Below are 13,589 nucleotides of genomic sequence, written 5' to 3' on the forward strand. Positions count from 1 at the left end.
ATTGTGTTTAAGCATGTAAAACTTTTTTGTGATACCTACCAGAATTTTTAAGAAATAGGAACTCATTTTTCTTAGGATCAATGATTAAAAAATCTGGAGGCGCGGCTCTTGCACCATCTTTCATTCATTCCAGAAGAGTTAGCTGACATTCAACCATACTTCCATCCATTACCTGCCAGTTTTGCTTGGAACTTCTCCTCGTGTCTCCCTTTTCACCAAGGCATGGGAATACATGCGTGGCACTAAGTGTAGCTTAGTTGTGCAGAATAGCGGTTCGACACTCAGACAAGCATCTTACATTGTAATGCAAAAAGATTATAGTTCACTCCAATGAAGACATGGTTATCTTTGCAACTGTTTTCAAAGTTTTATCAGCACCCGTTTCTGCAGAACCTACTACTCTCTACCACTCTTGTTGAAGTGATAACTCGTACAATTTGCATAATGGGATTTCTTGATATGCTTAGGACATCATGAGGAAGCTTGAGAATAATGCCAGAATGTCACCTTAGTTGGTAGCTGAAGGAGGCAATATACTAAGTCTACATCCTGTGTTACAGAGGTACAACCGTACAAACACGAAGGCGACCGCCGACCTTGTCCTCGCCCCACAAGTGAAGTGAGTTTGTAATGTTTTTATTTTTTCTGTATAATTAACAATAAATATCACGGCTAATTATATTTTTGCTGTTCTAAATGGGAAACGAAATACAAAAAGAAAGTTCAAAAGGCAAAAAAGAAGAGAGAAAAGTTGCCCCATGCCGTCATCCTACCTAGTCACATTATAGGGCTGTGGTTATGCTGCGTGGTCGGTTAGGTACTGCCCCAACCAGCCACGATGGGTCCTAGTTAGATTGAGATCCTTTGAAATTCTTAAAAGTTACAAGGGTTTGCAATTTCTTCAATCTTAGTCTTTCATTTGTAATGATCGGTTGGAAACAAGCCATGACAACAACAATTAAAAAAAGAAAAAAAGTGATCCTCAATCCAGCGGGGTGGTACATAGGGTTTAGGGCGGTCTGATTACCGCCCAACTTCTTTTGGGGGTAATCACCAATCACCTCTTCGAGGGGAGAGGATGGTAAGATCATTCTAAAAGCATGATTTTGAGAGCAATTAGGTCATTTTCAACCTAATTTGGGGGAGGGTCGACCATCCTCAATGTGGGCCTAGTCGACCATGCCCTCTAGGTCAAACCACCTCCAATAACCACTTTCTTTGAGCAAAGCTTTATTTTCTCAAGTCTCATTATGGTGTGGCCAAGGGATTTCAATCCCAAAGTGTGGTGACCTAATCTTGGACATATTCAATCATGGAAATGTAGTTGTGTAGAGTTGTCGTAGCTAAGTAGGGTACCAAGGCTTCTGCCTAGTCACATCATAGGGCTTTTTTTTTATGCATTTATTTTCATCTCACGGACTTTTCTAGCCCTAACATTGTTGTATACAAGGATTCTCTCTATTTCGCTAAAAAATGAAAATGAGTTATTTCATGATAAAGTGACATGGCATCATATACACTGTTAGATAAAACAAAATAAAATATCAATTATAAAATGACTTCTCTCCATTTTATTTGAAACTAGAAAGGATCTTACTCTCATTGTTGCTAGGTAGGACTGTCATTATTTTAACAAATGAAATTTGTGTATCTTTTCCTCTATGAGGAAAAAGTGAAGTAAACTTGTATTTAGTATATAATTATACAAATTTTATTGATGTTAAAGGCTTATTATGCAAAAATAAATAAATAAAGAATTCTATTCCATATGACCATATGGGATTTCTTAACATAAATTGTCGTATTAATTTGTAGGAAATTTGTTATAAAAGTTCTAGTACCCGTATCAAATACTCCCAAAAAAAAAATTGCCCATTATTTTTTTGCTTCAAATTCAATCGGTGGAAAGAAAACGATGAGAAACTTCTTCTTTTGTTCTTTTGGGGGCCTTAGGGCCATGGGGAAACTTCCCTTTTCAACAGAGCGAAGCATCTCCTTGTATGCTAGTGGTTAATGCGCCCAATTGTTCTCCACATCGATCAAAATCAAGTGGCCCACAATTGCTCTGAAAATAGGCCCCACGATCACGGGTTTTATGACTGGAGCACCAATCATTCAGTTGCATTTTTGGATTTTGGACTGGACTTTCCTGGTTCTGGGCTTGGGCTTGAACGCTGACGCGGCAGATCAACAAAAAGGAAATAAATCAAATAATAAAGCAAAGCTGTAATTTAATGCAGTTTTATCGACCCACAGTCCACAGAAGCTATGTTACAAAAAAGTGGCTGCTTGGCTTTGGTCGGTTCGACCACCTCATTCGACATTCATCTTAAGTTGTTCGAAGCATAGGGAAGTGTGTTGTTGGAATTTTGTGAGGTCTATTTATTTAATATTAGAAAGGGATTTACTATTTTGTATTATTCAATTCATGAGTAATTCTAAATACTCATTTTTCATTATATTCTTATATTACTGGACCGACATGACAATGCATATCAATCTTGATTTTTTTTTTTTTTTATCATTTTTTAAATCAATGCTGATTTAATGGCTGATGAACACTATTATATCCAGGACTGCCAGGTGTCCCAAAATTCTTTCTAAAATCCTTTCTAAATTATGTGAAAAATATTATTTTGGAAAGGAGTGGAAGACAAAAAAGTGAGAATGAGAATTTTTTAAGAAAAAAAAAGTTTAAACATATCATTTGAAAAGCATTTTAAAAAGAATCCATTGAGATATCTAGCATTATCCCTATTACATCAGCCCAATGGTCTGAATGTAAGATGGGTATTGAGTATATAACCAACACCGCATTTCTACGTTAGAAAACCTTTTAATTTATTAGTGTGTGTTTTTTTTATTTTTTATTTTTTTTATGTACATCCAAAATTAATATCTAATACTTAAAAAAAAAAAAATTAATATCTAATAATAATTTTAAAAAATCAGAGCAATTTTAAGCGGGTATAAGAATTGACAAGAGTTACGTGTATCTTCACTCTACCTGAAAATACATAGAAATGTTTGATTAGAAGCATAAAATAAAATAGAAAACTAGAAAAATCATAAACTCAGCGTTTGTTATCTTCCGTTGAAAGAAGAGAAGAGAAGAGAAGAGGCAATGAGAACGACGATGAGGCTGAGGTCGTCGACGCTGGTGTGGGTCGTGTTGTTGACGATATCGACCTTCGCTCAACAGCACAATGGCCTCGTCCCGTCTCGGACTTTGCTCAACCAATTGTCCGGAAGCGCCAATTACTTGACCATGGAGGAGCTCTGGTTCCAACAGACTCTCGATCACTTCTCTCCCTACGTACCTCTCTCTCTTGGACTATTCTCTTTGAATTACGAGAATCTATGCCACAATTTCTGTGTAAAAATCTGATTCGTGTTATGGATTTGCAGGATCACCGCCGGTTTCAGCAGCGATACTATGAATTCTTTGACTACTTTCGGCTTCCAGATGGACCGATTTTCCTGAAAATTTGTGGTGAATCTTCATGCAATGGGATAGCCAATGACTATATTAGCGTAAGTTTGTGACTCTTAGCCAAAATTAGTGGTTGTGGCCTCAAATAGGCTTTTAATTGGTCAGAAGGAGATTTACTTTATTGTGAAATTGAATTTTATGGCTCATGGTGAGTGTGTATGCTTGTTAGAATCAAGAGAGACTTGGATTATTGTAAAATTGAATTTGATGGTTTAGGGTTTAGGTGTGTATGCTACTTAGGATAAAAAGTTTGAACCTTGTGATGTCTTTAATAGGTATTAGCAAAGAAGTTTGGAGCAGCAGTTGTTTCTCTTGAGCATCGTTACTATGGGAAAAGTTCACCCTTCAATTCGCTGAAGACAGAAAATTTGAGGTATCTGTCATCTAAGCAGGCGCTCTATGATTTGGCTGTTTTTCGTCAGTATTATCAGGCAAGTTATCTTCTTATTTATTAAGTGTTTTAGTCGTGTGAGTGTTAAGTCTCACATCGAATGGAAATAACACAAGTGGTTGATATAACATTATCGGGTTCAAAACCCATAGATTTAAGCTTGTATTAAGTGGTTTTCCAACATATTATATCAAGATCTTGCTTGGAGACTCTCTAGTGTTTATGTCCCCAATGGTAAGTCATGTACTTCATGTTCTAGAGTTGGAAAAGTGAAGAATTAATAAAATGCGATCTTTGTTAACATTGCTTTGAAGGAGAGTTAAATTCGTTTAATCTCATTGGGTGTTGCCAAGTTTCTAGCGTAACCACTGGTCATCTGTATTCTCTAATGCAGATCTTCTCTGGCCTTATTGTTATCCACTTTTCTTGCAGAAATCTTTGGATTTAAAGCTCAATAGATCAAATGTTGAAAATCCATGGTTCGTTTTCGGTATCTCGTACTCGGGAGCGCTTAGTGCATGGTTCCGTCTTAAGTTCCCTCATTTAACATGTGGAAGCCTTGCAAGTTCTGCTGTTGTTCATGCAGTTTATAACTTCACTGAATTTGACCGGCAGGTAAACACAATATTGGCTCTTTAAAGCCATGTTCTTTCTAGAGCTAACTTCCCCTCCCCTTCCCCCCACCCCCTCCCTCAAAAGAAAAGGGAAGAGCTAAAGCTTTTGTTTAAGAATGCTGCCTGTCTTGCAAATTCTCTCCTATTAGCTGTTCGGGTAAAATCTTTCAGTATTCTCTTATAAGTGCAGATTGGTGAGTCAGCTGGTCCAGAATGTAAAGCTGCATTACAAGAAACCAATCAACTTGTTGAACAAAGACTTGCAACAGATCAGAAAGCGGTGAAGACATTGTTTGGTGCTGCTGAGGTTTGAGTCTTTTCCTTTAATATTTGACCATGATGTACCTCAAAATATTATTTAAATTGGAGAATGCAGATTGATAAGAATTGTTCTCCATATTCTTCGTCCCATGTTGACCTTTAGTCTGTGACCGCAGCTCGTCATTGATGGTGATTTCCTGTATTTTCTGGCAGATGCTGCTGTTACAGCGGTATGTGTGGTTTCTTTTCTAGTTCTGTTGCTATTTTCAATTTTTCAATTTTAAACAAATTTGTGATCTTTATATATTTCAAATTTTACAGTTTCAATATGGAAATCCAGATAAACTATGCTCCCCTCTTGTTCAAGCAAAGAAGGCTGGAGACGATTTGGTGGTATGCTCCTTTTTCCTGCCATCAATCTGGTTGTTTCATCTGGAGCATTCTTTAAAAACATCAATGGCTGCCTTGTTTCTAACTGCCTTTGATGGTTATAAGTCATTACCGTTAGCTAATTAATAGATGAGCAATCTGTTGTTTTCCTTGTAACATGTTACATTCGATTATTGTTCTTTTTTTGTTCTTTTTTATTTTGTTCCTTTTTCCCTGTTCAACTTGTTAGCACCGCTGATGTTACAGTTTGGGTTTGGGTTTCGTCCAGATGGCTATATCCTTTTTCACTTGTTGTCTAATTCTTGTAATTGGCAAATATACATTATTTCATGCAGGAAGCATATGCCAAATATGTGAAAGAGTATTATCTTGGAAGTTTTGGTGTTAAAGTTCAAACATATGATCAGAAACACTTGAAAAACACTGCTATTACTGAAGACAGCGCTGACCGATTGTGGTGGTTCCAAGTTTGTACTGAAGTTGCATATTTTCAGGTGGCGCCATTAAACGATAGCATTCGCTCCAGCAAGGTTGACACAAGGCATGTTTCTCATCACTGTGTTCTCTTTAATGTGCTCTTTTTATTTTATTCGTTTTTACTTGCCCTTTACTTACAGGTTGGTTTTGTGTTTTCTATAATGCACATCTGTGTATTTTTCTAAATTGGTTGTTCATATGCGGCAGATACCATCTGGACCTTTGCAAAAATGTCTTTGGAGATGGCATCTATCCTGATGTTGCTGGAACAAATATTTACTATGGCGGCACCAAAATTGCGGGTATGAACATTGGCCTTTCTCTGTTTTCTATGTTTTTCTTTCTCAGTTTAACTATATTCGCATGTAACAGTCCATATTTATCCATTTAGTTGCTGGGGATTTCTCCATTAGTCTCTGTTTTATAGTTTAGCAAACAACTTATTTTTCTATGGGTATTTCCAGTAATATCTAAACAAATTAAAATCAAACACCTCTCTCTCTCTCTCCCTCTCATTCCATCATACCCACTTGTGTGTGTGCACGGAAATATCTGAAACATTATATGATATTCTAAACTTCATCTCCTGGCAACCAATTGCTGCTTTAAGTTGCTTTTACATTAGTCATTTCATGGATAGGGGAAATTATCTTTCTGCATGTAATTGTTAGAAGCTTGCATTGCAGGAAACTTGAAGACTGTATGTGCTAAATGATTAATTCAAGTAAAAGAAAAAATGGGAGGTTTATTATTTATATGAATACGTATTTTAGAGAAATTAGTTTGGGTCAGAGGAGAAGATTGATTTTTGCATTTGATGGCTGAAAGTATGTGTTTTACTCAATGTTATTTTGTGCATATAGTTGCTGACTTGCTTTGATGAAATCACTTTCAATGTATTCGGTAATAGTTCATGTGTTCTCATGGAAATTTAAAATGCAGGTTCAAAGATTGTTTTTACAAATGGCTCACAGGATCCCTGGCGTCACGCATCTAAACAGATTTCATCAACCGATAGTAAGTTTCTAATTTCTTGATTTGAAATTATATAATTCCTATTATAATAGTTGAATTGAGGTGAGGTAGAGTCCTTATATGTCCAAATTGCCTCCAGTTCAGACTAAATCGGGCCAATTCTTGCTAAAACATAGGTTTAAAAGATGTAAGTAGTAAATGATCTATACTTGTGCCAAAGACATTTCTATTGACACGTTTTAATCTACTGATTAATATTAATAGGCATTCCTGACATGTCATTTTAAACCATGTGTATGGTTTCATAAAATTCATCTTCGTGTGGTTTCCGCTTAATTTGTATATTGCATATGATTACTCTCATTTGGGTATAATCATTACACTTATTCATGAAATATTTCATTACAGTGCTACATGCAACAATTATGCAGTCATTTTATATCATGTGTTTACTCTTTTACTAAAATCTGTGTTGAATTTTCTAGTGCCTTCCTACATCATTTCTTGTTACAATTGTGGCCATGGAACTGACATGCGAGGATGTCCTCAAGCTCCTTTAAGCATTGAAGGTATGCGTAGCTTGTATCAGCTGACATGTTCTCAATACCCATTTCAATTCATCGTGACAAATTCATGGTTTTCCAAATGGGTTGATAATTTGCATGTTCATTATGAAATATGTGATATTCAGAATCACCTTTGGGAATATCTTCCAACTGCTTCCAGAATGAGTTTCAATGGCTTATTTGAGCACTTGCTCTCAATATTTTACATTTGTTTACTTATAATTTTTTTTTTTAAAAAAAAAAAAATTACATTTGTTTGCTCTGTGAGATTGCTCGCTTATTTCAGAATAATGTTTATGTCATCCCTTGTGTGTAGTATTTTCATGGATGAATTCCCTATGTGGTGGAATTTTATTCCAGAAAAGGAAAGCAATAAATGTCAAAAGGATAGCCTCAGCTGTAAGAAATACTTTTTAGCCTGGCAGAAAAGGCACATGGCGCCATCTTTTCCCAATTATTAGATTACCATTGATGAATGAAAAATTTGTGTGATAACTTTCATTCTTGATCAAGCTAACACATCACGTAGCTAATTCTGGGGGGCTATTGTTAGCCTTCATATTTCAGAGGCTCTTACATAATTGAGACCAAAATTTAACCATTAACTGTATCCAAAATGCTGTTGCCAATTCAGACATTCTGATATTGTATGCATGTACAGCCATGCTCGTGTCTACGCTTCCTGCGAATAGTCGATGTCATATCTTCTGACTCTGATTTTTCTTCTCAGGGAATGCCGAGAACTGCAGCTCTCCTGATGCGGTTCACAAAGTAAGGCAAGAGATTGTAGAGCAAATAGACTTGTGGCTGTCGCAGTGCCAAGACTCAGCTAGGAGACTTTCCATGTGAGGTTTGAGGAACATACATGTATTACATGATTGTTTAACTAGCCTTAATCCTTGTATTACCGTCTGAACAGATGATTATATGCAAATTTGTCGCGACATTACGTCTGAATAAATGTTTATATGCAAATCTGGTGCAGATATTGCCAGGCTGCCCTCTTTATGTATATCAATCCCTGTATATTAGATAGTTGGATTGCTCTCTTAATTATTTTACTTCTCCCTATATATATATATCTTCTTTTTTTTCTTTTATTCTTTTTGCGTAGTAAAATAAGGAGATGAATGTATGAAGCTTGAAGTCCGGTACGCCTGCCGGTTAGCGTCGGTGATTTCTAGCCCAATTGCGGCCAGACGCTTTTCACTTTCACAAGTAGCATTCGACTCGTCCATGGCCAAGATTCCATGCCCAGGAGATGCAACACTTTTCTACAACCCATAAACAAATTCAATCTCAAAAACATGCCCACTTTCCATAAAAATTCTAGCAGTGTGAAGTTTTTCTTTGCACGCTCACATAATACAATTGATTGAGTGCTATCTTTATGACAAAGTTTTGCTGCAAACAACCTCCAATAATCCAACCCAGTTGATTAATATGACGTGTTTAAAATGCATATAATTCTCACATATATTTTAAATGATTTTATTTTTTTTGTATTCTATTCTTAAAAAAAGACTTTGTCCACCGACCAAGCATCGTTGCTGCCGTCAGGCGTGACGTAGAAACAAGTTAGAACATGAACCATAAAGTCAAAGAACTGAGGAAAGCTGTCGTGATCCCGTATTCATATTCATGTTGTTCGTTCAAAGAAGAGAAATTCCACTCGACAACCTCATCCTCTAGATAAAGCAATTTTATCGCCACTGCCCAGCAAACAACCGGAAACCCTCTCCGAATACCCTCCCAACTTTGTTAACCATGTCCACCGCCGGCGTGCACATCGTCGCTTACCCCTACCCAACCGCTGGCCATATTATACCCCTCCTCGACCTCACCCAGCGGTTACTCACCCGCGGCCATACCGTCACCGTTTTGGTCACCCCCAATAACCTCCCTTTACTTGACCCCTACCTCTCCTCCCACCCATCTTCTCTCAACCACTTGGTCCTCCCCGCCCCTGATACTAGTATTCCGCCTCCCCCGCAAAAGAGGCACATCTCTAACATGCGCGCCCTGCGTGACCTTCACTATCCTATCCTCCTCCCGTGGTTCCAATCCCATTCCTCCCCGCCTGTGGCTATCCTTTCAGATTTCTTCCTCGGCTGGACCCACCACCTCGCGTGCGAGCTCGGCGTGCCACGTCTCGTCTTCTCGCCCTCCGGCGCCTTTGGCATGTCGGTGGCTTTTTCCTTGAGCCGCGACCTACCGAAGAACGATGATCCAGAGAACGTCAATTTCCTTGTTTCGCTTCCGAGAATCCCGAATTCCCCTGTTTACCCTTGGTGGCAGGTCCCTCTCCACTATAGAAACGGTAAAGAAGGAGACCCAGATTGGGAATTTTACAGAAATAACATGCTGGCCAATACCGTGAGTTGGGGATTCGTGTTTAACTCGTTCGCGGAGTTGGAACACGTTTACTTTGAGCATTTGAAGAGAGAACTAGGAAATGATCGAGTGTGGGCTGTGGGTCCCGTATTGCCACCGGAGGACGGTGATTTGCAGGAACAGGCTAACAGAGGCGGAGCCAGCTCTGTGCCATGTCATGAGGTCATGACGTGGCTGGACTCTCATCCCGCCAACTCGGTTGTCTACGTTTGCTTTGGTAGTCGTACAGTGTTGAATAGTAAGCAAATGGATATGCTGACTGCTGCGCTGGAACTCAGCGGTGTCTCGTTCATTTTGTGCGTTAGGGAGGCCGATGGGCGACGCGCCCATGACGACCACGGCGTGATTCCTGATGGGTTCGAGGATCGTGTGGACGGCAGAGGTTTAGTGATTAAGGGGTGGGCCCCACAGGTGGCCATTCTTAGGCACCGCGCCGTGAGTGCGTTCCTAACTCACTGCGGGTGGAACTCGGTGCTAGAAGGGATTGCGGCGGGCGTTGTGATGCTGACGTGGCCAATGGCCGCAGACCAATTCACGAATTCTACGTTGTTGGTAGACCAATTAGGGGTGGGAATCCTAGTTGGCGGGGGCGATCAGAACATTCCGGAGTCCACCGAATTGGCTGGACTATTGAGAATCTCAACTGTGGGAGGTAGGCCAGAGAGGGTCCAAGCCAAAAAGTTGAGTGATGCAGCCCTGGCTGCCGTCAAAGGGGGAAGTTCAGATCAAGATTTAGACGAGATAGTAAAGTTATTAGCTGATTATAAAAAGTAAGAGCGTAGTTTATTTTATTCCATCATTTTGCCAAGTTTTTTTTTTTTCTTCATTTCTACTCTCCCCCCTACGTCTAACGTGGTACGAGGAAAGATTGGTTTATGTAACTCTGTTGTTTGTTGTATCACTATTAATTAAGCATTTGAGCTTAACATTTCCAAAATCAGATATTACCAATCTCTCTTTCTAAACTCTTTTCATTCAGTTCTCTCAAAACAAATTTACTAAATTAATTTTGAGGATCCCTGTGGCGGTGTGGCCGGTCCGTCCAAAAATTTGCTTCGAAAGCAGTCATTTCTTTTTTTTTGAAAAAAAAAAGAGGTTATTCATCATGTTTTCTTAGCTTAAATAGTTAGTGAACTGAGAAAACCCAAGTTGAAACTTGAAATGCGAAATCTTGATGTAGCAACAAATACCGCAGTCTTGACAAGCTCATCGGCATATGAGCCGGCTCGCAAGGTGTAGTGGAGAGGGTGCAACAGGGTGGCACCGGGCCACGGCGACCGAAGGTTGGCACTTGGCGAAGAGTCTGACCCTTGACCCACTCTGACTTGTCTACAACTGGTGTAGCCTTCAAGAGAGAAGCAGAGGCCATTGTCTCTTAAAAGTGCTTGATATCAACACTTCGAAGTCTAGTGCTCTGCCTTCTCTTTCACACAACATTTTTGCTATAATTCTCTGCATTTATAGTTCTGGACCCTGAGTCCGATATATATATATATATATATATCCTGTTTGAGGCCATCATGCATCCACCAATCAACCCTTGCCACGTTGGATGATAGCTTGCTTACTTGGCATGAAGTGGGCGTCGTCCATATGGAAGGGAGGTTGAATTACAGAGGTATTTATGGAAATTAATTTTCAAGAAATTTCTACGGTTTGCGATTTTTCTATTCGGTTTATTAGAAAAAACGCATACATGCAGTGAATATTAATTTCTTTTCGTTTTTTCCTTGAGAGTTGAGAGGGATTATATAAATCAATATAACATGAATTTAAACGAAAGCAAACATGTCTGTACACGCCAACCGACCACCGTTGCTGCAGTCAGGCGTGACGAAGAAACAAGTTAGAACATAAACCATAACGTCAAAGATTAATCCAATCTGAGGAAAGAAGCCATCTGTAAAGAATTTCTTGTTCTTTATGAGTCTATGACTTTGATTAGTAATAGAAGAGTATAGTAATGGATAGAATGGATAATGGAAAGTGAATGGATGATGAATGCTCGAGAGTAATCCAAGAGTGAATAGTACTGTTAGAGCTTACTCCCTACAATTATGCTGATTAGTGATTGTAGGACATTTACAGCTGTTAAGCATTATTGATAAAGTACACAATAATGCGTTCCACCGACCTTCTCCCACCATGCAATTAGCGCCGCTTGTTCGTCATGCAAACTACCTTTCTCTCAATCGAAATTACTCTCGCTTTCCTTCCCTTAGGTCATGTTGTTCGCTCAATTGCTCAAAGAAGAGAAATTTCACTAGCTCCACAACCTCATCCTCTAGATAAAGCAATTTTATCACCACTGCACAGCAGACAACGGGAAACCCTCTCCCAATACCCTCCCAACCTTGTTAACCATGTCCACCGCCGGCGTGCACATCGTCGCTTATCCCTACCCAACCGCTAGCCACATTATACCCCTCCTCGACCTCACCCAGCGGTTACTCACCCGCGGCCTTACCGTCACAGTTTTGGTCACCCCCAATAACCTCTCTTTACTTGATCCCTACCTCTCATCCCACCCATCTTCTCTCAACCACTTGGTCCTCCCCGCTCCTGATACTAGTAGTAGTATTACGCCTCCCCCACTAAAGAGGCACATTGCTAACATGCGCGCCCTGCGTGACCTTCACTATCCTATCCTCCTCCAGTGGTTCCAATCCCACTCCTCCCCGACTGTGGCTATTCTTTCAGATTTCTTCCTCGGCTGGACCCACCACCTCGCGTGCGAACTCGGCGTGCCGCGTATCGTCTTCTCGCCCGCCGGCGCCTTTGGCATGTCGGTGGTTTTTTCCTTGATCCGCGACCTACCGAAGAACGATGATCCAGACATCGACGTCAATTTCCTTGTGTCGCTTCCGAGAATCCCGAATTCCCCTGTTTACCCTTGGTGGCAGGTCCCTCGCCTCTATAGAAACAGTAAAGAAGGAGACCCAGATTGGGACTTCTACAGAAATAACATGCTGGCCAATACCGGGAGTTGGGGATTCGTGTTTAACTCGTTCACGGAGTTGGAACGCGTTTACTTTGAGCATTTGAAGAGAGAACTAGGGAATGATCGAGTGTGGGCTGTGGGTCCCGTATTGCCTCCGGAGGAAGGTGATTTGGAGGAACAGACTAACAGAGGTGGGGCCAGCTCTGTGCCATGTTATGAAGTCATGACGTGGCTGGACTCTCATCCCGCCAACTCGGTTGTCTACGTTTGCTTTGGTAGTCGTATAGTGTTGACTAGTAAGCAAATGGATGTGCTTACTGCTGCGCTGGAACTTAGCGGTGTCTCGTTCATTTTGTGCGATGGGCATGACGACCACGGTGTGATTCCTGATGGGTTCGAGGATCGTGTGGACGGCAGAGGTTTAGTGATCAAGGGGTGGGCCCCACAAGTGACCATTCTGAGGCATCGCGCCGTCGGTGCATTCCTAACTCACTGCGGTTGGAACTCGGTGCTAGAAGGGATTGCGGCGGGGGTTGTGATTCTGACGTGGCCAATGGATACAGACCAGTTCACGAATTCTACGTTGCTGGTAGACCAATTAGGGGTGGGAATCCTAGTTGGCGAGGGCGATCAGAACATTCCGGAGTCCACCGAATTGGCTCGACTATTGAGAATCTCAATTGTGGGAGGTAGGCCAGAGAGGGTCCAAGCCAAAAAGTTGAGTAATGCAGCCCTGGCTGCCATCAATGGGGGAAGTTCAGATCAAGATTTAGACGAGATAGTAAAGTTATTAGCTGATTATAAAAAGTAAGAGCGTAGTTTATTTTATTCCATCATTTTGCCAAGTTTTTTTTTTCTTCATTTCTTCTCTCCCCCCTACGTCTAACGTGGTACGAGGAAGATTGGTTTGTGTAATTATTTTGTTTGTTGTATCACTAATTAAGCATTTGAGCTTAACAATTTTTTTTTCCTTCCTTCCCTTTACTGGAACAAAAACCAATGATAGTTTCGATGCATAATTCTGCGTCGAAAACACATCCCACAGTTGTACTGCAATCACATCAATGGGTCTAGAATCCGAAAATCT

General features: G+C 40.3%; 3 protein-coding genes across 3 annotated transcripts; all 3 read left to right on the forward strand.

Annotated features, from left to right (window-relative positions):
* The first annotated feature begins 3,029 nt into the window (after positions 1–3,029).
* Positions 3,030–8,179, forward strand: LOC132170416 (probable serine protease EDA2). Its single transcript, XM_059581396.1, has 12 exons — positions 3,030–3,316; positions 3,409–3,534; positions 3,769–3,924; positions 4,317–4,499; positions 4,689–4,805; positions 4,936–4,989; positions 5,081–5,152; positions 5,485–5,690; positions 5,834–5,928; positions 6,569–6,643; positions 7,087–7,170; positions 7,898–8,179. The coding sequence occupies exons 1-12, from the start codon at positions 3,125–3,127 to the stop codon at positions 8,014–8,016; spliced, it is 1,479 nt and encodes a 492-aa protein (XP_059437379.1). The 5' UTR covers positions 3,030–3,124; the 3' UTR covers positions 8,017–8,179.
* Positions 8,180–8,798: 619 nt separating this feature from the next.
* LOC132171166 (UDP-glycosyltransferase 89B2-like) lies at positions 8,799–10,513 on the forward strand. Its single transcript, XM_059582408.1, has one exon. It carries the CDS (start codon positions 8,935–8,937, stop codon positions 10,333–10,335), a length of 1,401 nt encoding a protein of 466 aa, XP_059438391.1. The 5' UTR covers positions 8,799–8,934; the 3' UTR covers positions 10,336–10,513.
* A 1,097-nt stretch (positions 10,514–11,610) lies between these two features.
* LOC132170940 (UDP-glycosyltransferase 89B2-like) lies at positions 11,611–13,407 on the forward strand. The gene has a single exon (XM_059582099.1). It carries the CDS (start codon positions 11,925–11,927, stop codon positions 13,311–13,313), a length of 1,389 nt encoding a protein of 462 aa, XP_059438082.1. The 5' UTR covers positions 11,611–11,924; the 3' UTR covers positions 13,314–13,407.
* The last annotated feature ends 182 nt before the right edge of the window (positions 13,408–13,589 follow it).

This window comes from Corylus avellana, chromosome ca2 (assembly GCF_901000735.1).
Source record: "Corylus avellana chromosome ca2, CavTom2PMs-1.0".
NCBI lineage: Eukaryota > Viridiplantae > Streptophyta > Magnoliopsida > Fagales > Betulaceae > Corylus > Corylus avellana.

Coding starts and splice junctions, on each gene's coding strand:
- LOC132170416 (XM_059581396.1), top strand. CDS start 3,125: ATGAGAACGACGATGAGGCTGAGGTCGTCGACGCTGGTGTGGGTCGTG. Junction 5,153..5,484: donor AGGCTGGAGACGATTTGGTG/GTATGCTCCTTT, acceptor TATTTCATGCAG/GAAGCATATGCCAAATATGT. Junction 6,644..7,086: donor ACAGATTTCATCAACCGATA/GTAAGTTTCTAA, acceptor TGAATTTTCTAG/TGCCTTCCTACATCATTTCT.
- LOC132171166 (XM_059582408.1), top strand. CDS start 8,935: ATGTCCACCGCCGGCGTGCACATCGTCGCTTACCCCTACCCAACCGCT.
- LOC132170940 (XM_059582099.1), top strand. CDS start 11,925: ATGTCCACCGCCGGCGTGCACATCGTCGCTTATCCCTACCCAACCGCT.